At 36.3% G+C, this 26,065-nt stretch overlaps 2 protein-coding genes across 6 annotated transcripts in view; both read left to right on the forward strand.

Moving 5' to 3' along the window:
* Window positions 1-7,357, forward strand: part of pnp4a (purine nucleoside phosphorylase 4a) — a 73,864-nt gene extending 66,507 nt beyond the window's left edge. Inside the window, exons 1-6 of one of the 2 annotated variants that reach the window (XM_079597432.1) lie at window positions 1,847-2,741; window positions 3,196-3,359; window positions 3,783-3,886; window positions 4,716-4,891; window positions 4,989-5,179; window positions 6,523-7,356. In XM_079597432.1, coding sequence (XP_079453558.1) covers window positions 2,719-2,741; window positions 3,196-3,359; window positions 3,783-3,886; window positions 4,716-4,891; window positions 4,989-5,179; window positions 6,523-6,740 — 876 coding nt within the window. In that variant the 5' untranslated portion in view covers window positions 1,847-2,718 and the 3' untranslated portion in view covers window positions 6,741-7,356. Of the gene's footprint in view, window positions 1-1,846; window positions 2,742-3,195; window positions 3,360-3,782; window positions 3,887-4,715; window positions 4,892-4,988; window positions 5,180-6,522 lie in introns of those variants that run through there. The other variant, XM_079597433.1, reaches the window with a different exon arrangement.
* A 259-nt stretch (window positions 7,358-7,616) lies between these two features.
* Window positions 7,617-24,556, forward strand: rem1 (RAS (RAD and GEM)-like GTP-binding 1). Of its 4 annotated transcripts, XR_013795879.1 has the most exons (14): window positions 7,617-7,776; window positions 7,997-8,093; window positions 8,188-8,321; window positions 8,407-8,565; window positions 9,422-9,521; window positions 9,924-10,081; window positions 10,458-10,559; window positions 10,667-10,753; window positions 10,896-11,014; window positions 15,958-16,304; window positions 19,818-19,900; window positions 21,065-21,272; window positions 22,109-22,228; window positions 23,410-24,556. XR_013795879.1 is itself a non-coding variant. In XM_079597429.1 (13 exons), the coding sequence occupies exons 1-13, from the start codon at window positions 7,846-7,848 to the stop codon at window positions 23,685-23,687; spliced, it is 1,905 nt and encodes a 634-aa protein (XP_079453555.1). In that variant the 5' UTR covers window positions 7,617-7,845; the 3' UTR covers window positions 23,688-24,556. The 4 variants fall into 4 exon arrangements, 3 of the variants coding, with proteins under 3 accessions (XP_079453555.1, XP_079453554.1, XP_079453556.1); XM_079597429.1 differs by lacking the exon at window positions 22,109-22,228 and having other exon boundaries at window positions 7,617-7,878; XM_079597428.1 differs by lacking the exon at window positions 22,109-22,228.
* The last annotated feature ends 1,509 nt before the right edge of the window (window positions 24,557-26,065 follow it).

Raw genomic sequence — 26,065 nt, forward strand, 5'->3', positions numbered from 1 at the left:
TGCTGTATTCCGCTGCCAGGCCATTAGATGGCGCTGAAACACGTAATACACATGTGCATGACGTTATCGTTTTCACAGATTCACGTTTTCGTTGTTTCACGGACATCGTTTTCAAAAACTTGCACTTTGAAACCCGTTTTCTAAAATTAGCTTTTTCAGGCACTAAACGCCGTTGCCGTGTAAATGAGCGGCCAAAACGTATAAAAGTTTTACGTTTTTAGCTGAAAACGATGTCGTGTAAACAGCCCCTAACCTATACCACTCCCACACAATACACGCACCGGAGCTTTTCTCCGTTTACGGATATGACGAGACACGCACAGACGAGTGACGCATGTACGCAATTTCCACAGAAAACTATACTTACTAAAACTTATAATACGCTTACCATAGTGAACCAGGGTAAGACAAAAACACATTCTGGAAGAAGGGTTGATGATGATTCATTATTTAAATTTAGTTAATTTTGATCAAAAATTGTTTTACAAGTGTACCTTCAATTAATAAATTTTTATGTGAGAAGGCCAATAACGACATTTAACTAGATTTTTTTTAGCTTCTCAACGTCAGCTTTGGTTAAAGTTAACTTAATATTGTATTAGGGCTGTAAATGATTAATCACGATTAATCGAAATCCAAAATAAAAGTTTGTGTTTACATAATATATGTGTGTGTATTGTGTATAATTATTTTGTATATATAAATAACAATTTTTTCTTAAATATATACATGCATGTGTGTATTTAAATATACAAAATAATTATACACAATACACACACATATATTATGTAAACACAAACTTTTATTTTGGATTTCGATTAATCGCGATTAATCGTTTACAGTCCTATATTGTATTATTTTTAACACTTTCTTACAAAGCTAAATTTGAGACCAAACATTAAGTATCACTTCACATTACATATTAAGGTTTTTCATTTCTGTTTTTATTTAGAATTCATTAATAATGAGCGAATCGGGCAATCACATTCCAGTGGGTGAAATCACATGTGCCTCATATGCCACAGATTACGTCTGAGCAGATAGAGAGAGAGCGAGATGCATAGGGTATGCTTGGCACTCGACATTGTTAATGTGATTACAGAGAAAGGGATACGCTTCCTTTCTTTCTCTCTCTCTGTCTATCGTTCTCTGTCTTTCTCTATATCTGCGTGATTACATTGTATAACTCACATGAGCCTAGTTATGTGACCGCTATGCAAGTTACCACGTTCTCTTGGGACAAAAGGTTTTCATGTGTCTGAAAGCTATCTTGACTGGTGCACATTGTCAGACTAATGGTATGTGAGAAAGCAATGCTGAAAATGTAAATATTATTGTCTTGAGCTGAATGTTCCTCAGGACCACATTTATGTCGAGTCTCTTCTTGAATTCTGTTTCGTCTTCGGCAATCGGTTTTGTTAATGCAACTAAAAATTCTTGGTATACAATTAGATGATAATTATTTTGTTTTCACGCCAACAACTGGATGATATTAATACTCTAGTAGCACTTTATTTTACAGTCTTCATGTACATACTACATATATACTGTGTAATAACTAGGTACTAGTCCTGAACCCTAAACCTAACCTTAACCCATAGTTACCTTTTAATACACATTACTTTCTTAGGTAAGTATACTTGGTTCATTCTGCCAACAAATAATTTTGTGTAATGACCATTAAAGTGTATATGTGACAGGCAATTGAGTTCCTAAGCTGTGTTCATATATCGCTTTGGTCTCTTTCTTCTATCATTGTAGAATAATTTCTTTAACTAAAATAAATATTCCAAGAGCATTTATTTATTTATTTGGTAAGTAGCCATATAATAAGCAGGATTTTTTTTTTTTTTAATGTAAATATTAAAGTAATTTAACTTACAGACCCTGTTATTAAAAGTGGAGACGGTGTGGGGAAACAGTGGTGTATCAGTCTTTGATTTCGGTCAAGGACCATTCATGCACAAGCCAATGAGAAGCATGGGTCAATCACTGTGTGAAATGCATTAATCTTAATAATAGTGATGGCAAGAGAAAAGAAGTTGATTTATACCTTTGAAATGTTTATACAAGACTTTGGATCTGGATCTAAAAGTGGAAATTGCTTGCAATCAGACAAATCTTGTGAGGTCCCCAAATTAAATTGTTCTAGTCTCATGCTTCAGATTTGGGAAGGAGTCTGTAGTACCCCTAATGGGCCTCACATGTTTACCGATGTGGAACAACTTAATCTCAACCCATTGACAGATCTGCAAACCGGATATACTCCAAACGCAGTATAGTTGGAAATTAGTGTGTTTAATTGTTGTTTTTAAATTGTTATTAATTTATTAAAGTGATGTCTTCTGATCCTATGATTAAATCTGTCGGGAAAAAAATTCCCCACGTGATGCAATTAAACTTTGAATTCACAATGTACACAAATTTTTTTTACTCATAAAAGCACCAGATATTCTTGTGTGTTTGGTTTTAAAAGATCACTTTCCCCAAATCTAATTGAAAGTTTAGTTTGCCTCTGATATTATACTTAGACACACCTACAAATTACAAGGCAATTCATTTGGCATGACTAATATAACACTGAGTTGTAACCAATCAGAGCGTTTGTGTGTGTTAGTGAGGTCTGACGGTAGGTTTACTTAAATCGAAAGCGCTGTTCTCTCATTCACACACTGCTCAAATCCAGGAACACTTCTTCAAGACAAACACAACACCAACATGCATAGTAAAGATCAAATCTGGTAAGTTACATTTTCTTTCCTTCTTAAGATTAAGACAAAGTATATCTTAAGATTGTGCATGAACGTAAACGTATACTTGAATACTTATAAATGAAAAAAGTATAAATGGCATACTTTTTCTTGAAAATGTAGAACTAGCTCTATTTAATACTGTTTATTTCTGTAAATGATATGCTCATCTTACAGTATGAAACAGCATTTAGGTCAAGCAAATGGATATTTGTCTTTTTAAAAGCAATAATGTCAATATAATGCTTTTTATTAATTCACAGTAGCCCTGATATTTCAAAAACTTTTAAGGACACAGTCCACAATGTGCAGAAAATGAAATGCAGTCATATCTAATGGGACAATATAGAGCCAGTAACTGATGCTTTAAATTCCACAGTTCCCTCTGCTGAATATAGTCAGGCTTTAAGTTTAATAAAGAGGTTTTTTTTCTTCTTGTCACCAGCCATGAGGACTACCAGAGAACCGCAGACTGGCTGCTGTCCCAGACACAGCACAGACCTAAAGTAGCCATCATCTGCGGCTCTGGACTGGGCATGCTGGCAGACGCACTCAAGTGCCAAGACTCTTTCAAATACTCTGACATCCCTGGCTTTCCTCAGAGCACAGGTAACACACTGGTCAGAACACGGAATGTGTTTGCTTCAGTGTTTTTCTCCATTTGCTAAAATAAAGATAAAGTATTATCAAACAGTAGAGTGTGGCACCAGCAACACCAAGGTCATAGGTTTGCTTCCCATGGAAAACAAGAACTGACAAAACAGTTGTTGTTTTTTATGTGTATCTTGAATGCAATGCAAGTCACTTTGGATAAAAGCATTTGCCAAATGCATTATGCAAATAAAATATGTAAAATTATGCTAGCATGTTACACTGTTCAACTTTTAACTTGCAAAAACTTCAGTTTAAATGGCTCCTTCAATTTTAAATGAATGTAAAACAAAGTTATAGGGAAAAAGAATTGTGTGTATTTTGTTGTAAGTAATAATGCTTGTATGTGTCCTGGCTATGTGTTTGTGTGTATTCAAACAGTGAAGGGTCATGCTGGAAGGCTGGTTTTTGGGGAGCTCAAAGGGAAGACCTGTGTGTGCATGCAGGGTCGATTCCATATGTATGAGGGACACTCGCTAAGCAAGGTTAGTCTTTTTCAAACCAAATACACTACATGCCCCACTTCTTTGCCATAAATTGTATGCATATTGTTCAAACATTTGTGGTCAGTTTTTGAAACAAGTCTCTTATGTCATCATTACTCAAGTCTTTAGTGACACATGATCTTTCAGAAATCATTCTAATATGCTGATGATTTGGTGCTCCAGAAAAGAAAAAAATATATTATTTCTTTATTTTTGTGAAAACAGGCAGCATTTATTTAAAATAAAATAGAACTTTTATGCAATTTAATGCATCCTTGCTGAATAAAATTGCTGTATTAATTTCTTACAACAACAAACTAACAAAAATAATCTTACTGACCCCAACAGTAGTGTACATTTTTAACATTTTTAATTTCAGTACATATCATTCTTGGGCGAACACAGTTTAATGTTCCATCAGGCTTTATTTCCTTTATGGCCCATGTTAATACAACATCTTGACAGTTTCTTCATGTGTCATAAATAGAATTATGTTTTATAACAAAATAATATTACATTCCAAAAGTAATAACTACAGAACACTGTTCTATTCATGCTGTGTCATGCTGCAGTCTAAAATGATGATAGAATAAGGAGATTCCTTTTTTTGGATGCCCACACTGTATAGTCACTTCATTCTGGTCACGCTGATTTGAGTCACATGCTTTATGCCAGAGCACAATTTATCATTCAATGAAACTTTTGTGTGGTTTACATAACACAGGGTTAGATTAAAATGGCTTATTTGTAATATGCCTTGTACAGTACAACAGCAAGCTTTGGTGGATGTTGAAAATGGATTACCAGAATTTGTGCTTGTGTTCCTCAGGTCACTTTTCCAGTTCGAGTTTTCAAGCTTCTGGGTGTCGACACCTTGATTGTCACTAATGCTGCGGGGTCATTAGCGGACAGTTATAGCTGTGGTGATATTATGATCATACGGGATCACATTAACTTCCCTGGACTTGCTGGACTGAACCCTCTCAATGGCCCTAATGATGATAAGTGAGTATCAATGTACATGTTGAAGTGAGTTAAGAAAGCGTTCATTCATTATAATCACCAGTGCAAGCAATGTAATCATTTATCGGTCGCTATCAAGGTTCGGCACTCGATTTCCGCCCATGTCTGGGGTCTATGACAAAAGCCTACGGAAGATGGCATTCGACATTTGTAAGAGCATGGGCGTCTCCCAGTATGTCCAAGAGGGCGTGTATTGCATGGTGGGAGGACCCAACTTTGAGACCGTTGCTGAAGCCCGACTTCTGCACAGACTGGGAGTGGATGCAGTTGGTAAGATGGCGTCTCATTTAGTAAAATCAATACAATTCATATCTAATCAGAGTTTTTTAAAGCGCTCTTATTATGCTTTTTCGGATATTACCTTTTATGTGGTTATTGTTATATATAGCTGTTTGTAAATGTAAACGGTCTGCAAAGTTTCAAAGGTCAAAGTACTTAACAAATGGAGTTATTGTCTCCCAAAAGAAAGAATCGAGTCTGAAGCGAGTTGTCAGTGATGATCACAGACTTACTTCCTGCACAAACTTATAGGTTTGTAACAAATTTGCATAATGCCAGCCAATGGTCTTCATTGGCTGCCCGCGAACAATGACTACTTTGACCCTCAAACACTGTAGCTGTAGCTGAGGACTGGAGGAGTTTGGTTTAAGTTGTCGACAAAAGCAAAGGATCCAAAGGATGAGGATGCTCGAAATTCAGATATATAATGGGTGTTTAACGGCAGACCAGTCATAACAGACCGAGCCATCTGACTAATCAGAGCGGAGTAGGCTTTCGGAAAAGGAGGGGTTTAGATAGACTGAATCCTTCATCGAACTGTTTCACACACTGTGAAAAGCTGTGATGCTGCAATGTACAATAAAGTGTTTTTAACCTTGGATGCATGTAAACCTGTTGTAGGAGAGCGGCATAACAACATAAGGAGCCTTTAATATAGCATAATAGGGGCACTTTAAATTGCTTAAAGGGATAGTTCACCCAATAATGACAATTCTGTCATTAATTTCTCACCCTCATGTCGTTCCACACGCGTAAGATTTTCGTTCATCTTCAGAACAGATATTTTTAATGAAATCTAAGAGCTTTCTGTCCCTCCAGTGACAGCATGTAACTACCAGCCCCAGAAACATAGTGGTTTAACCTCAATTTTATGAAGCGACGTGTTCAGAGAGCACCACGACACATTCGACAGCAGATGTTGTTGCGTGAGCGTGCATTAATATTTTGTCAATAAAGTGATAAATTATGTTATTTGTTGCAAACAAAGTCCTCGTGTCGCTTCATAAAACTGAGGTTAAATCACTGGACTCAAATTAATTACTTTAATGATGTCTTTAATACCTTTTTGGGGCTTGAAAGTGACAGTTGCATAGGCTGTCAATGGAGGGAAAGAAAGTTATTGGATTTCATTTTAAAAGATCTTAATTTGTGTTCCGAAGATGATGAAATCTTACAGGTTTGGAACGACATGAAGGTGAGTAATTGATGACAGAATTTTTGGATGAACTAACCCTTTAAATTTGGCAGGATTCTTGAAAAACTTTATATTGAATAGTTGTTATTGTCTTAATTATGCATTTTATTATTAATTTATACATAATTTGCCTTTAAAGGAATGAGTACTGCACCAGAAGTGTTGGTCGCCAGTCATTGTGGCATGAGAGTCTTTGGTCTCTCCCTCATCACCAACAAAGTGGTGAAAAGCTATGAGGACAATGAGACTGTCAATCATGAAGCTGTGCTGGAAGTGAGCAAAATGCGTTCAGAGACGCTCCAGGTGCTGGTCACAGAGCTCATCAGCCAAATGGACATCAACAACAACACGGCATAATGTCATCAACACTGTAACTGCCCATCAAAACCTCATCCGGAAGAATCTGCAGCTATGCTGTCATCACTCTTTTCATTTACTTTGACTTTTGAGTATAACTACAGAGCATCTGTTTCAATAACACTTTTTTAAAAATATATTTAAATGTTAAGATTTTATTATTTGCAGTGATCATAAAAATGATCTAGTTTGATGGTGCCATAACAATAATTTTAAAAACTGTGAGCTATTCAATGTTATTCATGAAATGTTCATCTTTTTTGTGTGCTGTGAAAGTTCATGAATACATAACATTAGGCTCTTTTGTGTGGGAAATTATTAAATGTTTAATGCATTGCTATTCATTATACAAATTAATATAATTCCTAATGTTAATATTTTGATGAGAACATATTTAAAAATCATGTATTAAATCAAATATTTAAATCATTCCTATATGCTATTTATAATACATTTTATTATTATTTATGTGTTGTAAATTTGCCATTGGATAGACCTGTTTTGTATAACATTCTCTTCTATAAAACAAATACATAACCTTATCTTATAATGCAAGAATGTCCACAATAAAAGTGTATTTTGAAAATATTTTACAATTAATGATTTAATCATGTATATAACTGCATGTTCTGCAATGCAATAATAGTGTATTTTGTGTATTTTGAATTTTACTATGGGTTTCTTAATTCACTTACTTTACTACAATCACATATAATGTATTGGGATTTATAGACGTTTACATAAAGGATTACATTCGTTTTTCTGTTAAATTATGAAAAAAAAAGAATGACAGGAAACAAGAGAATTTCCCCATTTTCGCGCATGCTCAGTATGTCCACTAGATGGCAGCACAAGTACGTTGTACAGGTTGTACATGGTTGTACACAGGCGTGTCGTCGTGTATCTCCGGTTGCTATGGCAAGCTTCTGGAATGTTTAAGAACTCTTGATAACTTTTTGATATCGACAGAACTGATTTTACCGGTGAAGAAAACAACATCATGACACGCCAAGAAATGTTGAACTTTCATCCGGCGGTGTGACTGACTGAATGACTGACGTCAAACTGTGTTTATGATTGTGTCGTCGTTAACGTTACTGTTATAATGTTTGGGAATTTTGTGGCACATAATGAAAAGGTTTGCAGTACACTCCATTTTAACTTTTATGTAACTTATGAGTAAGTTATTGCTCTCTGTAAAGTAAAATAGCTGCAGTTAGACTAAACCTTTTTTTTTATTAAAATATTTTTTCAAGGATTACAGCAAATGGGAGCGAAGTACAAGACCAAAGCCTCTGCTTTGGGCAACATTTCATCATAAAGCAGTCATATCATCTCCAACTGGAAAATCAGGTATAAACATGGCTAAGGATAAATGTTATGCTTCTACTGTAGTGAGACATGTCTGTCTTTATGCATTGTTTTGTAATCTCTGCTTTATGAACAGGAAAATCTCAAAACGCTGTCCAAAATGATTTCACAACACTCCCCAAACTCTCTAACGTTACAAGAAGGGCACCTGAAAAAATGGAGCAGGACCAGATCACCTCAAAGAGGAAAGACAACATCAAAGCACTGATGGTGTGTACTGTAAAGCAGGAAAGCCAACTTTAATAGTTCACTTGTGTTTAGTTTACGCCACGCTGACAACTGCAATCTGTTGTAGTTACTCATCACATCCAGAAAAAACGCAATAAAAAACCTGGAGGAGCACTGTGAACAGCTTCAAGAGAGGAACCTGCAGATGGCCAGAAGCATTATTGACACAGACAGAAGCTCAGTCTCCAGGGCCAAAGAACTGCTCACACAGAGAGAACAAATGAGGGTGAGCTATATTGTATTATGTTTTTAGATCCCACTGTACACAAAGAGCACTGAATTCAAACGTTTTCAATGTTGAGTATTAAAGGTGCAGTAAGCGATTTCTGAGAAACGCTGTTGAAAGTGGATCGCACCGAAACGGGGCCATATACTGTAAAGATATCTCTCTTCCATTGGTGAGAAGTGAAGCCGTCAGTGTCCCGATATGGCGCAGTAGCGATTTCGGAACCTGAGTCTGCGCAGTAGTGAGCAGGAAGTAAAGCCACAAAATCAAGGCCCCGCCCTTACTCTCGCAGAATCAATCGCAAGCATACGCTCCTGCACATTTTTTTTATTAATTGTAGAAATTTAGATATTAAATTTAAAGCTCCAATCTCCTCAGTCCTCCGAAGATCCCGAAAAAAAGTCTGTTGGTGCTTCAGTGACTACTTCGCTCAGAGAACCTGTCAATCACAGCAGTCAATCATGACGCATCACACCACCGCATCAAATAACTAACTAAAAACAAACTTATTTTAAAAACAAACACTTGAACTTACATCAGCCTGATACAAACTATACAGTAAATGACAGAAACCATCTTTGGAAAAAAGATTTGAAGTGAAATTGAATTGTTTAGTTGGTCTCACGTGCCGTTAAATAACATGGGGAGGCGGGGTTTATGACCTATACTAGGACCAGTTACCGGGGGGCGATCGAGACGCTTTGGCTTCACAGCTTCACACACGCTTGGGCGGGGCTATCAAGATAGGGGTGTGTTTGTTTTGGTGATTTTAAATATCAACAGCGTTTCTCAGAAATCGCTTATTGCACCTTTAAGTTCCCTTAACCAGTGAAATTTGATATATGTTTTTTTCTAGAGATCAATGGTAGCTTTGAAAAAATGGGATAACAGTCTTATTAAAAGTGCCAACGCAGAGCTGACAGATACAGAGGAAGTGTCACAGACTAATCTCAGCGGTTAGTTAAAACTTCTACACTTTACAATCAATTATGTTTTAGCTATTTTCATTATTACTTTTAAATGCAATTTGTATACTATGTATGGCCAAAAGTATGTGGAAACACTTTTCTAATCTAATTAATTGGCTTTGCTATTCCAGCTACATTACCATTCAAAAGTTTGCAGCCAGTACAATTTCTTTACATGTTTTTGAAAGATGCCTCTTAAAACATAACATAAATATTTCATGTAGAATGAGGCCCTCTTCTGTTCCAGCATGATATTGCCCCTGTGCGCACAGATAAGTCTACATGTTTGGGTATCCAGGCACTTTTGGCCATATAGCGTTAATGCTAAAGCTAAAACAAACAACCCCAAACTGCAACAACAAGCTTTAATTGACTATCTTACAAGTGCAGGTTTGCAGAAGCAGTTGGACATGGTAAAAGCAGAGGTGGTAAAGGCTCGGAAAGAGCTCCGCTTCCTGAAGACATACAAAGATATGGAGTTCCCAGTCAAGGCCTTGCAGATTGCAGACATGAAAAGAAAACTGGACAGACTGAAAGAGATGCAACAGGTAAAAAATGGGTAGCACTTTATTTTACAGTCCTGTTCCCCATGTATATATACTATGTACTTATAGTAATTGCAATAACTGGGTAATAACTAGGTACTCTCTCTGAATCTACCCTAAACCTAACCTTAACCCATGTAGGTACCTTATTATTACCCTGTACTTTCTTAGGTAAGTACACTGTAAGTGCACGTACTGTAAAATAAAGTGCAACCGAAAAATAAGCAGGACTTACTGCCTGGATGAATAAAAGCTGACATCTTAAAGTTAGATCCAGGAAAATGCTTTATTTATTCAAATACACTTGTGGTTCTAGCTTCCATAAGAACTCTTCAATCTTCAATAATGTTTTAATATGTTTCTCCTCTGTAATTGTCAGAAAGAGCAAGAGGATGTAAATCTGTTGTTTAAGAAAGAAACAGTCCATTTGGAGAGATGCCAACACCAAAGAGAACAGGAAGTGCTTTCTGCTGTTGTTGAGGTAAAGAAGCTCTTTTATGTCAATTTTTAGATTTTATTTTTTAATTGAGGTAATGCTTGACTTTTCTAGGTGCATTATCAAACACATCTATGTTGTTTGATTTTCAGAAACATGTATCCCACATCCCTCCCATTGTCAAACTCGTGGCCTCACAGAATTCCACAATGAGGGAAGAGATTAATATGCACAGAAAAGTGATTATTTTTTAAAATATATTATTAAAGTTAATTTTTTATTGTTAAGGTAGACTTATGAATTATTTGAAAACCGTATGTTAATTTGTAAATGTATTTATTGATGTATTTACATTGTATATTTACTGTATATATTTTTAAGGTGATAATGGAGCTAGAGAAGAAGAACGAAGAGCTAATGAAGAGTATTCAGGAACTGCAACTATCAAGACCAAACATCAGGAGAGAGATCTTTCCAGATGTTTTCCTGAAATCAGATAAGTAAGTGGATGAGGACAATGAGTTATTGATGCAAACAGCTTCTTTATCACAAACAGTTCTTATGTCCTATTAACACGAGAACATTGGCAAGCTGTTGAGTTGAAGCATTCTCAAGTTATACAGTAATTGCAGTTGCAGAGAAAAGTTCTCACAAAATTGACCACTTGAAAGGAAGTTCAACAAACCCCTCAAAATGTCTAACAGTGTTAGCATGACCCTACCCCTCCCATAAACAGATATAGAACAGCAACACTTCAATTTCAAGAGCCTTCTCAAACATACTGACAGCACACAGCCCATGATAGTTTAACATCTAATATGGGTTATTTAAGATGCTCATTTCATGCATTGAGAAACAGTTTAAAGGGATAGTTCACCCAAAAATGCATTTCTGCCATCATCTACTTACCATCATGTCGTTCCAAACCTGTTCGACTTTTTTTCTTATGCAGAATGTGAAAGAAGAAATTCTGAAGGATGTTTCAACTGTTTTTGTCCATACAATAAAAGACAAACAGGGTCCAAAACCAAATTAGACCCCCTTGACTTTCATTGGATGAACAAAAACCACAAGATATTTTTCTAAATATCTTCTTTTGTGTTCTGATGCAGAAAGTCATACAGGTTTGGAATGACATGAAGGTGAATAAAAGCAAATATGTATGATAAGTAACATTTTCCCTAACCCAAGGAGCTTTATTGGAGATCCAGCATTGCAAATCTGATCTCGCCCCATCTACTTTCAAACAATGGCTTGGGTTTGAAAGGTATTGGGCTGTTGGAGATGGTGTAATATTACAGTTTTGGAAAAGACTCCAAAGGCCATCTTAAAGATAAATGAAGAACAAGAGAATGCTGTGCATTCATGGAATCCCTGGCGCCCATTAAAGGTTAATGAAGGTTTCACATTTCCCAACAGTCTGTTCCAAAACAGCATGTCATTTTCCTCTCCAAAACAATCAGACACTTTATTCCAAGGTCCTGCACAACCTCTTGCCACCCTTGGGAACGGTTATATCACAGTTAAGATATATTCATATGGACCTTTGGTCCTTAAGTGTTCTGGCCTAGGGGACAAAGAACGTGGAAAACAAGCAAAAAACACTTAGTGTGTTCACATATCATGTCACACTGAGCAACAAATTAAAAAGGTTTCCATTAACTAGAGATAATGATAAACAGATCTGGGATTTCCTTCTCCGCTCGTGACAGAGACATGGCTTTAGTATCTGCAGATGTCCTGAGCCCCAGCAGAGAAAGTTCTCATGTTTCCGGTCTTAAACAAACTGTCTCAGGCTGTGGTGACCATGTTTAAAGGCAGATGTGCCATAAGGAGGCCTTCTTATTTACAGATGTCTTTGCACCCAAAAATAAAAATTGTCATCATTTGTTGTTCCAAACTTGTATGACTTTCTTCTGGGGACCACAATAGAAGATACATATATCAGTGTTTTTTGGCCATAATGAATCTCATTCTGGTTTGCTGTAGTTTTGGACCCCATTGATTTTCAATATATGGGCAAAAACAGTTCCTTGGGTTTGCATGAGAGCGAGTAAATGATGACAGAAGTTTAATTTCTTCTGTGAACTAGGCCTTGGGTTGTATACTGGCTGTTTACAGTCACTGTCACTGTGTTGTCTATATTTTAGGTGTACTCCAGATATGGACGTCCATCTCAATATACCCCAAGAGGATTTACTCCCCGTGTAGCCCTGTGCTGAACGCATTACCTTTTTGAGTCTTCCCTTGAGCTGTTATTACAGACGAAAATCAATGGAGCCACTTCATTAAATCATTTTACTCAGTCAAACATTTTTACAGATCTTCCTTGCTTTATTTGTCTTTGCTTTCAGTTTGTTTTATTGGCTCGATCCTCTTTATTTTTTTTCTATATATTCCACTCTAGTGCAAGTACCGTAATTTATTGATGTGCCTTTTAAATGCAACTGCATACTACATGTATTTTAGTGTCACACAAACTAAGCTGCAGATGTTAAGTGGCCACTTTCCTTTGGTAAGTAGTAACAGAATACCTCTTTAAAAGTCAGACTTTTTATATTAGCATTCATACAGTTGTCTTATTGTAGGTACACTAACATTCAAAACTTTTTAAAAGAATTCTCTTATGCTCACAAAAGCCATTTATTTGATCAAATACAGTAAAAACATGAATATTCTGAAACATTATTATAATATAAAATAACAATTTTATATTTTATATTTTAATGTTACTATGTATATGCCAACGCTGAATTTTCAGCATCATTACTCCAGTCTTCAGTGTCACATGATCCTTCAGAAATCATTCTAATATGCTGATTTGGTGTTCAAGAAATATTTTTTATTATTATCAATGTTGAAAACTGTTGTGCTGTTTAACATTTTTGTAACAAAAACAGCATTTATTTGAAATAGAAATCTTTGTAACATTATAAATGTCTTTACTGTCGCTATTGATCAATTTAATGTATCCTTGCTAAATAAAAGTATTAATTTCTTTCAAAAACTTTTCCAAAATTTTGAACAGTAGTGTGATGTCTTGATGTAAAAACTTATTTTACCAAGCCTTAACCTAACGATAGTCTACCGATAGACTTGGTTGACATGTAGTTGCAAATTAATGAGTTTGTTGACATGTAGTTGTAAATTTAGAAGTGTAACCTCAAATTATTCCTAATACTTTGTATTGTTTGCCAAGCGCGCAAATCAGCCATTGCAGCCTGAACTTCTGCAGAAGATGCTCATCGTATTTGTCCATGTTGTTTCCCATGTCGAGGAGCACGATGTTGGTGTTTGGTACCACTCAGCAAGCAAATGTTATTGCAGTCAGTGACACTTTAAAGTGTCAATCCTCAAAGTATGCGAGTGCTTCATTTTATGACTATAATATATAACTATTTATCTAGCAAATGGAGCATTTCAAAGCCATTTTGCAAACCTTGAAACAGTAGTTGTGTGACATTGATGTAATTGACCAAAGTGTGGGAACAAGGCTTGCTCTGTAAACAGTAATGGATTTCAGCACCCCAGTGTACGGGCGACTGGTTTGATTACTTTTGTTGTTTCAGTTGGAAAAGATTCAACTGAGCCTCAGAGAATTAAAAATTCCTGGTAAAAAAAATAACTGTGATCTAAGCTGGATAAACCTTCTTCTATTTCACTGATGCGAAGATTCAAGATTTTTTTATGTTTTTTTATTTACTATGTATCCAGTGCTGGAATGCTTTTTTCAATAAATAAAACTTATTTTAGAAACAAAAATACTAAATAGATGCAATAAAATGGCAACATTCATTATCCAATTGCATAGGCGCCAAGAAAAGAAACATCTGTGGATGTTTGTCTCTAAAAGAAAAATAAATGCAATGTGTGTGGTTTCACATTGCATGACTTTCCAGTGATGACATCATTAACTCAAGATGCGTTTTACATCAAAGCAATTGGACTAATGAGAACATTCTCATAACTTATGATATCTCAGCTCAGCTTTAAGCAGGAAATGACAGAACATCGACGTCATGGAGATGGAGTGGGACGGTGCTAAAAAGGCACATTATAACATTTCGTGGCCCTGGATGATGTTGAAAGACGCTCAGCGAGGACCCACGAGACTTACAGTCGAGGGCCCATTTGTTGAGCTATGTTTATGGATCATGTGAGTAATATAAACAGAAAGCACGTTTCTCCGCTCCGCGCGCTCTGAGCTCGAGTTGAGTTGGCAACAGGAGTCCACCTGTGTTTAATCACAAAGGCACGATACATGCGACTTCACACCGATCCAGCGCTGTGGACTGACGCTCAAAGTCTACAAGTGGAAGGATGAACTGAGAAGTCGCGCTTCGGACTCCTAAAACTTGCGTGTGGTGAGATAAAGGTGAGTGAAAGGTCATAGATGTGAACTCACCGATGTTTTTCCGAGCGCACGAGCGTTCCATTTCGCGCGCTGCGGGTGACGAGGCTGTGACAGACAGCGCGAGAGAATGAGAGAAATGCTTCATTCCGCTCTTAAATTTTTAAAAGCGTTGTGGAACTCGGCGGGCTGTTGCCATGACTGCAGCGGTGTAGCGTTTCTCTGCAACCGGTTCCTCAAACTCCACTGCGCGCAAACTGATTGATTCACTTTGAACTTCATTCTGTGGATTGATGTGAACCTGTATGCTTTAAAACCTTCGTTTACGGACATGGTTGTGAGTACATTAAACATTCTAAGGATGTTTTTGTTGGAATATGCCTGGTTTGTTTAGTTGTTGTGTTTATTAATGCATGAAATATAGTAAAATGCATGAATATTTAGAGACACCGGGGCTAGTTGTTACAGGGGAAGTTGTCACAAGGATTTTAGTAACTAATGTTTAGAGTCAACACTTTTCACTGTCAGTGGTTTGGTATGTTGGTTTCAAACACTTAGTTCACTTAATTAGAATAATTAAACTAAACCTAAACTAAAATTGTTCCTAGTAAGCATATCATTTTGGGGAAATAACTTTTGTTCTCAGAATGGGGCAAGTTGTCACATGTTCAATGTTTGTTGAGAAAAGTTTTGATATTTTAGAATTTAGCATTTTAAATTTTGAATAATTTCCAATAGATAAATTGTCCAAAAGGTTTTTTGCAAAGAATTTTATGTCTAAGTTTGGACCAATTTTTTTTAAGTCAGTTTATATGCATACTACACTTGAAACAAATAAACCAAATATTCACTGGAGTAAAAAGTGTGACAACTAGCCCTGGTATCTTCAACACTACCAGTTAAAAGTTATTAATTAGGTATGTCTCGGGATGCACCTCATTAAGTTTTTTTTTATTTTTTTTTTATTAGTGGTGTATAATGTATATGCAGTGAATCAAGACTATTTAATAGTATTACTACATGGTAACTAACAAATTATGCCCAGACTGTTTGTTTTCCTTTAATAATAATGTCACTTTTTTTTTTGTTCAGGCATACCTATGTTTATAAGATGACACTCAACACACAGAAACAGGGAAAGGAACCACTGAGGAGAAGAGCGAGCACTCCCATCCCCTCCTCTCGTTTAGCGAGCCGGGGAGATAGAGACCCCTCGGCTGACCCGTATCACCCTCCGCTCGCCCAGTCAGCCTCTTACCACCCAGGAGACAAGAGCATCCACTCACGGGCCAACTGGTCTTCAGACTCCGAGTCGGACAGCTCTGGATCCGAGACTCTTTATCGTGTGGTTTTGTTGGGGGATCACGGCGTGGGGAAGTCAAGCCTTGCCAACATTTTTGCTGGAATACAAGAGAAGGATGCCCACAAACACATTGGAGGTATACAGCCCAAAATACATTATAGTTTTTGTTCATGTCTTTCTACATATCAAATCAGTTTAGTTGATTAATTAGGTATAGTTTAATTCCTTCCATTCATACACTTAATGTTATTCTGTAACCATAATGACACACTACTGTAAATGGCATTCCAGCGCCTAAATAACTTTGACTAAACTGTTAGGTCTGCCCGATTGATTGCCTCAAATAGTCACGCGTCATGATTGATCCTGAAACATTACTTGTATGACGGTATTGATTAATACATCAGTCAGTGCAAACAGTACATACAGTACATTGATTTGTGTAGCAGCTGTTGTCTAGAGCATTACTGCTGCCTTTAAGCGCAGACTTTAAACTTTGCATGGCGTAAACGTTACACTTTTATAGCATAAATGTAGAATCATTTCATTCAGTTTGCTGGCATATGTGCATTTCTTTCAATGGGACAACACATGACTGATTTAAAGTCAGCACTGTTGTTCCGTCTGTCCCATTCTCCCAGTCCTGTCCATCTCTTGGTGCCCCAAGGATGTGAGACAATCCATTTTGTCTTACACAAAACTGGTCCATCAGAGACCTGTGTAACTAAAAACTTATCAGTTATGACTTTAATATTCAGCACACACATTTTGTGTCTCCCTAATTCATTGAGCTATGCTAAATCCCTTTATGAAAGCATTAGATGTGCATCTGTGTGTGGCGGTCTGTTGACCTACATGTTGTTTTTCTGTCTAATGGCATATGACCCCGTGTCTCGTTGCTGTTTTGGCTTTGACCTGAGCAGAACATCATCCTGTAAATAATCATCTCATTGACAGGCGGATGTGTGTATATATCACTGGAGACATATTACTCTTCTGCATGACCCTAAAAGTTAAAATTTAAAAGAGCTGTTTTCTATTTTAATACTTTTTAATTTCGGCGAAGCTGAGTTTAAAATCATTCTAATATGCTGATATGCTGCTGAACGTTTATTTTTATTTTTTTTTCAGTTTTAGTTTTTCTTCAGGATTAATGAATTGAAAGTTAAAAAGAACAGCGTTTATATCAAACAGAAATCCTTTGTAACATTATAAATCTTTACTGTCGCTTGTGATCGATTGAATGAGTCCTTTCTGAATAGTATTATTTTTCCTTTTTTTTTACTGATAAAAAACATTTGAATATATTATGTTGTTTTATCGTTATGTTGAAGGCATTACAATTTACAAATTCATTTGAGATAAGATGTTACGGTCAGTGTTCTATCCCAATGGCTTGTAAAGCTTCTATAAAATCTCTTTGATTCTATCTTAACTGGCTTTCGTTGAGTGACATGATTGTTTTGAATGCTTTGTAATTTTACTGCATTAGCATACACCTTAGTTATTAGCACAGAGTTATCATATCTGTAAAAATAATAGGTTGAGGACACCGTTTCCTGTAGCAGATGTCTTGATTTTATTTTAGATCTGGCCTTAACATTTAGATTTTAACTGACATGAAGTTTTGAGACATTGAAGTTGATTAAGGACACTGTTATTCTTTACCGTGAATTCAAATGTTGTGCTGTACATCTTTTAGAGGTCTCGAAAAGTGACAGAGTAGATTTAAAGTGGAAAAATGAGACAAGGTCAGTATCAAACTAGACTGGAGCAAAGTGTGTTTTATCTTCTTGTCAAACTAGCTATGCGATCAGTTTATCAGACACGGCTCAATGATTTTTCCACTCTTCCACTTCACATGCATTTTTCACGCTTGTGATTATAACAAAGCACCGTTTAAATGTATCGCACACAAACACATTAATGGCAGCAATTTTTTCGTTGTTTTTTTTAGTGTCCATGATAAAGAAAAGGAAAATATTTGTAAAGAACATTTTCCTTTTACCTTGTGTACAAAATAATATATATATATATATTCAAGTTAAAATGTAGGCCTGTGTTTTTTACAAAATCATGAAATATTTAAGTTTTGGGAAGTCGCACCACATGTCATTTTACAACCTTAACTAATCATACCTTGTCATAAAAAGGTCAAATTATCTGATATGTTACTTATTGATACATGCAGTCTTGAGGGCCTTTATGAAAGCTCTCTATGTTTTGTTTTAAATTTATTTTCTGAATGTTGGTTGGATCAAATGTTAATATGCAGTGAAGCACTTTTAAAAGATAATCGATTATGCCAAACTGGTTTCTTTTTTAAGAATTTCACCTTTTAATAAGCCCATTTCTTGTTGAATCAACCATTTTTTTTACTTAATGTCCAGAAAAACATATATATATGTATGTATTATGTAGCTGTATGTGATTTTTTTATTTTTAGGAAAATATAGCCATGGTAAAATCATGGTTACTTTACAATAAAGTTTAATTTGTTAACTGCATTAGTTAACATGATCTAATAATAAACAATAGGCCTACTTCTGCAGCATTTATTAACCTTAGTTCATGTTCATTTCAACATTTACTGCTACATTTTTTAAATAAAAAATTGTATTTGTTAACATTAGTTAATGCACTTTGAACTAACATGAACAATAATATTTTTACTAACTCACATTAACAAATGTCAATATGTGCTTATATATATAATATATATATATATATATATTTATATTGCTCATTGTTCATTCATATTAGCTCATGCATTAAAGGGATAGTTCACCCAAAAATGAAATTTCTGTCATTAATTCCTCACCCTCATGTCTTACCAAACCCGTGAGACCTTCAGTCATCTTCGGAAAAACAGATTAAGATATTTTTAATGAAATCCGAGAGCTTTCTGACCCCATATAGACTGCAACGTTATTACCACTTTAAGGTAATAAAGACATTGTTGAAATAGTCCATGTAACAGTGGTTCAACCTTAATGTTATGAAGCGAGGAGAATCATTTTTGTACGCAAAAAAACAAAAATAACGACTTTATTCAACTATTTCTTCTCTTCCCTGTCAGTCTCTGACGCTGTTCACATTGTAAACACAGTACAGCGCTTCAGGGTTCTACGTCAGAACGCTGGCTCAGTATTGGCCGGATCCTGCATGCGTCGTGGTCCTCACGTGAACAGCGTCAGAGACTGTCATGGAAGAGAAGAAATTGTTGAATAAAGTCGCTTTTTTGGTTTATTTTGCGCACAAAAAGTATTCTCCTCGCTTCATTACATTAAGGTTGAACCACTGGAGTCACATGGACTATTTCAACAATGTCTTTACTACCTTTCTTGGCCTTGAAAGTGGTAAAAACATTGCTGTGTATAGGGGGTCAGAAAGCACTCGTATTTCATCAAAAATATCTTAAATTGTGTTACAAAGATGAATGAAGGGCTTACTTGTTGGGAACGACTTGAGGGTGAGTGATTAAAGGCAGAAATGTGTTTTTTTTGGTGATCTAACTCTTTAAATGTTAACAAATGAGACCTTGACCTAGTTATTTGTTTGTAGTTGCCAATGCTGTTTTGGATGTCAAATTAATGTCACTGATATTTTGCCAAACAGACTTAAAATGCAGTTTTGAATGTTTCTATAGAGGATACATATGAGAAAACCCTTACGGTGGATGAGGAGGAGACGACCCTAGTCGTGATGGACACGTGGGAAACCGAAAAACAGGTATGCAAACTTCATACATCAATATGTCTTAACATAATCAACCTCATACTCGACGAATTATCAGATGTAAATAAAGGAAAATCTGAAGGCATTTCATCTTCCGGGGATTGCGTGTGTCAGCCGTGAGTCTGTCTTTGTAGACACGAGTCTCATATACAGGGCCACAATGCCTTTTGTGCAATGCTGTGGAAAAAACATGGCCTCTCACTGCCGGTGGCTAAACTCCATTGAGCGATGGCCTGCAGTGAGCAAGCATCATACAGCTGGCCCCTGCTGCTGACCACACAGACAAGTACACTGATCGCTCTAGGGCCTCATTACACCGCTATCGATGACTCTCCTCTGTGAGGTCTGTCTGGCAACTCCGCTTTGCTGGACTCAACAATTGTTTACAGAGATAATAATTCTGTAAATGTTACAATCCACCGCATTTTCTCGACACAAAGCTTTGAATTGTTTGTTGTTTATACCTCAGTACATGTATAAGTGTTTAAAGGGATCCTAAAATGAAAACTCTAATTACCCTCATGTCATTCTCTTTCACTTTCTTTCAATATAATGAAGATGAATGAGGACTAGGATTGGGAAGCTGCAAGATTACACCCCAAAAAAAAGCAATATTAAAACATCATAGTGCTCCAGCTAAAGTCCATTAAAGCGGTCTGTGTTTACACTTTGAGTGCATTTTGCATTTTTTTGAGTAACTATTTTATGCTCACTAAGGCTGAAATTGTAACAAATAAAAAGTGAAATAAAATATATGACATTTATTCCTGTGATGCAAAGCTGAATTTTCAGCATCATTACTCCAGTCTTCAGTGTCACATGACATGATCCTTCAGAAATAATTTTGATATGTTGATTTAGTGCTCAAGAAATCAATATTGAAATCAATTGTGCTGCTTACTATTTTTTGTGGAGACTCTATTAAAAATATTTCAGGATTCTTAATAGAAAGTTCAAAAGAACAGCATTTATTTGAAATATTCTTTTGTAACATTTTAAATGTCTTTACAGTCACCATTGTAAAGTTTAATGCATCCTTGATAATAAAATATTTGTTGTTCCCCAAAAGTTACAGGTTTTGAACCAAATGAGGGTGAGTAAATAATGATAATTTTATTCTACTATCCTTTCAAAAGTGTTCATTTTTTGATCTCCCAGGAGGAAGATGAGAAGTGGGTGCAGGATTACTGCATGCAGGTGGGCAATGCTTACATCATTGTTTACTCCATCACCGACCGCTGCAGCTTTGAGAGCGCATCGGAGTTACGAATCCAGCTGCGGCGCATCCGACAGGCGGAAAACATTCCCATCATCCTTGTGGGAAACAAAAGTGACTTAGTGCGCTCTCGAGAGGTGGCAGTGGAAGGTGAGAACTGTCTTGATTTGGATCATTCGCACAGACACATCATAGAGGGATGTTATGCGCTACTGTTCAAAAGTTTGAGACGGTATGTTTTTTTAAAAGAAATTAATACTTTTATTCAGCGAGGATGCAATAAATCCATCAAAAGTGACAGTGGCATTTATAATGTTACAAAGGTTTTCTATTTCAAATAAATGCTGTTCATTTGAACTTCTATTCATCAAAAAAAAAGTAGGATGGTTTCCCTAAAACTATTAAGCAGCACAATTTTTTTCAACGTGGATAATAATAAGAAATATTTATTGAGCACCAAATCAGCATATTAGAATGATTTCTGAAGGATCATGTGACACTGAAGACTGGAATAATGATGCTGGAAATTCAGCATTGACATCACAGGAAACAATTATATTTAAATAGAAAAAAGTTATTTTCACAAAAATACTGTTTTTAATGTATTTTAATATATGTGCAGCCATGGTGATCATAGGAGACCTTTTTTTTCAAAAACATCACAATCTTACCAACCCCAAACTTTTGGACGGTAGTGTGTGTCACAGTAGCTACGTTTACATGGACACGTTTTGTTTGAATGAAATTATTCCGATTAATGAATCCAATCATAGTGTTTACATGAACACTAAATAAAGTGATCAGGTTAATGTGAGCTTTTATATGTCACAAGCTTCAAATCGGATTTGATCGTTTTGACACGTACACACTGCATGGAAATACAAGGTTTCCCGCTGTTGGCACATACTAACCATTATCCTGCTATCGCTTCTTTTCTTTGTTTTAAAATGCAGACTAAATATTTATCTATTTCGGGTCCTGATTAGGAGACGACGAGCACATGAAGCTTTGTGCCGTGCTGCTTATATTTATTAAGCAGTAAAATGCCCCTTGCCGCGGCCAAAACAAAGGTGTCTGTGGATGAGAGTCCGAAGCAAGGACTGCTGGTACGACATTCCCCTGCAGCACTTCACAGACGATAAGTGGAATAAGAATTCTAGAATTACACTATTCACCAACAACAGATCGTTCCTTCCGTACATCGTGCGTCATTATGCCATTTATAGTTCATTGCACATACAGTACCTTTCTGTGTTGGTTTTCAATCAGGTTAACATGTCCTTTCGAATGATTAGAAAAGGTGTAATCCACCTTTTACAATCCGAAATAAATTTGTATTTGGCCAATTCATTCCGATTGATGTGGTTACATGTGACTTTTTCTATTCCGACTGTGCAACTAGTCCGATTACATAACGGATTTTAAGGGTCCATGTAAATGCAGCTAGTGAATCCCCTGAAGCACAATTGTTTGACATGGTGCAGATTCATAAGCCTTAAAGGAATAGTTCAACCAAAAATGACAATATTATCCCATAATTTACTCACCCTCTCAAGTCACCCTAGGTGTATATGACTTTCTTCTTTCAGCTGAACACAATCAGAGTTATATTAAAATAATATCCTGTCTCTTCCTAGCTTTACAATGGCATTTAATAGTGTTTAAAGCTCCAAAAAGCGCATACATCCTTCATAAACTATAATCACTGGCTTCCGGCAACGGCCGTACGTGCGTTAAAGAGAGAGTCGAGTTCCGGCGGAAGGGTGACCTCTGACCCGACGTATGACGTAGCTCCTCTTCTCTTATATCGACATGTCCTACGTCATGCGTCAGGTCAAGGGTCACCCTTCCACTGGAACTCGACTCTCTCGTAAACAGGCGTATGGCCGTTGCCGAAAGCCAGTGATTATAGTTAATAAAGTTTTAAATATGGATATTTTTCTTACAAAGACCCATCGCTTCGCTTCAGAAGGCCTTTATTGTCCCACTGGAGTCGTATGGATTACTTTAATGATGGATGGATGCGCTTTTTGGAGCTTCAAAAACTCTAAGCAAAGCTGGGAAGAGCCAGAATATTATTTAATATAGCTCCGATTGTGTTCGGCTGAAAGAAGAAAGTCATATACATCTAGGATGGCTTGAGGTTGAGTAAATTATAGGATCATTTTCATTTTTGGGTGAGCTATTCCTTTAAGCGCTGCTATGATGTGATGTACTGTAAGGCTTTTGCAATAAGTATTATTGGGTCAATCCAAGGATCTCACACAAACCTGGTCTTCTTTGGCAGAGGGTCGGGCTTGTGCTGTGGTGTTCGACTGCAAGTTCATAGAAACCTCCGCCTCGCTCCACCACAATGTCCATGAGCTCTTTGAGGGCATTGTGAGGCAGATCCGACTGCGGCGAGACAGCAAAGAAATCAATGAGCGCCGACGCTCTGTCTACAAGCGAAAAGAGAGCATCACCAAGAAGGCCAGACGCTTCCTGGATCGACTGGCGGCCAAGAACAACAAGAAGATGGCCATGAAAGTGCGCTCCAAGTCCTGCCATGACCTCGCAGTGCTGTGAACCCACAGATCACTCTCATTCCTAGAACTTTCCTTTTTATATTCGAAAAGAGGATTTGACTTTCTGACAAGTCCACTTTTGAAGCTGAACATTAATTCACATTTTTAGTTTTTTTTATTCATTAATTCAAGTCAAAGTATTGTATTAACCTTTTTACTGATTCCACTGAAGACTTATAGATCAAATTTTTGATATGCGTTTGAATTAAACCAAAGGTTTATTACTGTATATCACCAATTAAGTGGACTTTATTTTTAAAGAACATTTTATCAATGTTTGCCTTATCAGACTGAATAGAAATAATTAACAAGCAATATTTATTATTCATTGTTTTTGTTTTTCTTATAAAATTAATAATTCACCTTGTTTTTTCGAACAAAGGACGCATTTTGTATACACTGAAAGTCATTTGCTATGAGATGGGCACAGCTCATTGGAAAAGTTAAAGGAGAGACAGCTGAGACCAATGTGGGGTTTTTTTTCTTACAAGTTTATTCTAATAAAGCAAAAAATATTTGGGACATGTCAATCATCATTTAAAAAGGGCATGTGAATATCCTCCACAAGCCTTTTTACAGTTTATTTAAATGAGGTAGTTGGTCAGTAAACTCAGCTGGTCAGTAAACATTAAAGGTGTCAGATATTTTACGAGAATTTATTATAACAACAGAAATAATGGTTTACAGGCTATTTCTAAATGTTTCTTGTTTTTGTTTTTTTGCACTGGACATAGAGGGGGAAAATGTTTTTGTACAACTTGATGTTGCTGGTTTGTAAATATTTATTTTCCAAAATTTGTATAATAATAAATGGCTTTGAAATATGTAAATACAATTATGCTTTGCATTATTAAATCTCAATCTGCGTTTTGAGGTTCTGCTTTTTTCAAATGCCTCCCAGTCTGTCTTCCAGAATAACATGAATTGTCATATTTTGTTGTCATAAGTCTGCCATTCTTAATCCTTTCCAAAGTTTTAAATGGACTAAAAAAAATTGTGTGTGTATTGCTTCATCCATAAGGTGCACGAGTGTTTATAAGTATTTTGTCACGTTCCGTAGCCTCACCTTCAACCTGCGTCTATTATTATTGAGAGAAGGGTTCAGGTATCCATATTTAAGTGGGTGTCATCCTGAACACCCCCATATTATCATTGTTCTCAGATACAGTCGAGGGGCTCAGAGGGCTTTTCTACAACAAGATGGAAACAATCAGTGAAATCCAATCACTGGAACAATGTTGAGAAAGGACCACAATGAAATGCCACGGTCAGTGCCTCTTTGTACGATGACACTTCAGTGCTCCACTTAAAGCTCTTACTTCTCTCAAATGCTAATTTTCAAAGTTTGTTTGGTGGATGGGTCATATATGAGGTCAGATATATTCCAAACATAAAAGCAATGCAACTGAAAACCATCATGCCTTATTGATAATCCCTAATCAATGTTAATGCATGAGAAGAGCATTGCAACCTTTAAAAAATATTGATGTTCTCCAAAATAATGCTTTTTTCCATTGTGGAGTTGCAATGCCTGCAGATTTCCTTTAATAATTGTCCATGTAAGTTGATTGAGGCATTCTGCATGCATGGTATTACTTTGAAATTATTTTATTTTTACTGAGAGAAAAAAGATAGATTGATATAGATAAAAGTGTCTCCAAAACTAATGTCATTTTTTGCAATCTGTGTTCTGCAAGATTCAGCCCCCAATATGACCAAGAATGTCATTTTACACAAAGACGTCAAGGTCAAGTTAGTGCATGGTGGATTTCCCAGATGCCCATTAAGCCTTGTGGATAAAGTTACAATTGAGGGTCGCCAATGCAAAAAAAGAAAAGAAAAAAAAGAAGAAGTTTACTCTTGGACTAGATTTGATTTGTATTCTAAGATATTTCTCCAACAGATGTGTAAAACAGTTATTGTTGTTTTATACTTGGACCCATATACTTAAAAAACTAGTTATTTTCCCAAGAATGAAAAGTTTGTCATCATTTACTTACCCTCATGTTCGTTCGAAACCTGTATTCAATTATTTCTTCTGTTGAAGAAAAAAAAAAGATATTTTGAAAAATATTGACAAAAATACAATGGACCTCAATAGGAACCGAAACTTTTGGTTCCTCGACATTCTTCAAAATATATTATTTTGTGTTCAGTAGGAGATAGATATGCATACAGGTTTATAATGACATGAGGGTGAGTCAATGATGACAGAATTTAGATTTTTGGGTGAGCATCCAATAGACTTGTGTTGCTCCCTTGTCCATGTGGTTGAGTATTTTATCCATGCTCTGTGGCAACCACTGTTCAGCATCAGGAACAGAAGCAGGAGGCCAGAACTGCAATTAGGCCAGTGTGCTGTGCCTGGGTCAGCTCTTT

The sequence above is a fragment of the Phoxinus phoxinus genome (genome assembly GCF_949152265.1).
Source record: "Phoxinus phoxinus genome assembly, chromosome: 22".
In the NCBI taxonomy this organism is placed as follows: domain Eukaryota; kingdom Metazoa; phylum Chordata; class Actinopteri; order Cypriniformes; family Leuciscidae; genus Phoxinus; species Phoxinus phoxinus.

Coding starts and splice junctions, on each gene's coding strand:
- rem1 (XM_079597428.1), top strand. CDS start 7,741: ATGACACGCCAAGAAATGTTGAACTTTCATCCGGCG. Junction 8,094..8,187: donor ATCTCCAACTGGAAAATCAG/GTATAAACATGG, acceptor CTTTATGAACAG/GAAAATCTCAAAACGCTGTC. Junction 8,322..8,406: donor ACAACATCAAAGCACTGATG/GTGTGTACTGTA, acceptor AATCTGTTGTAG/TTACTCATCACATCCAGAAA.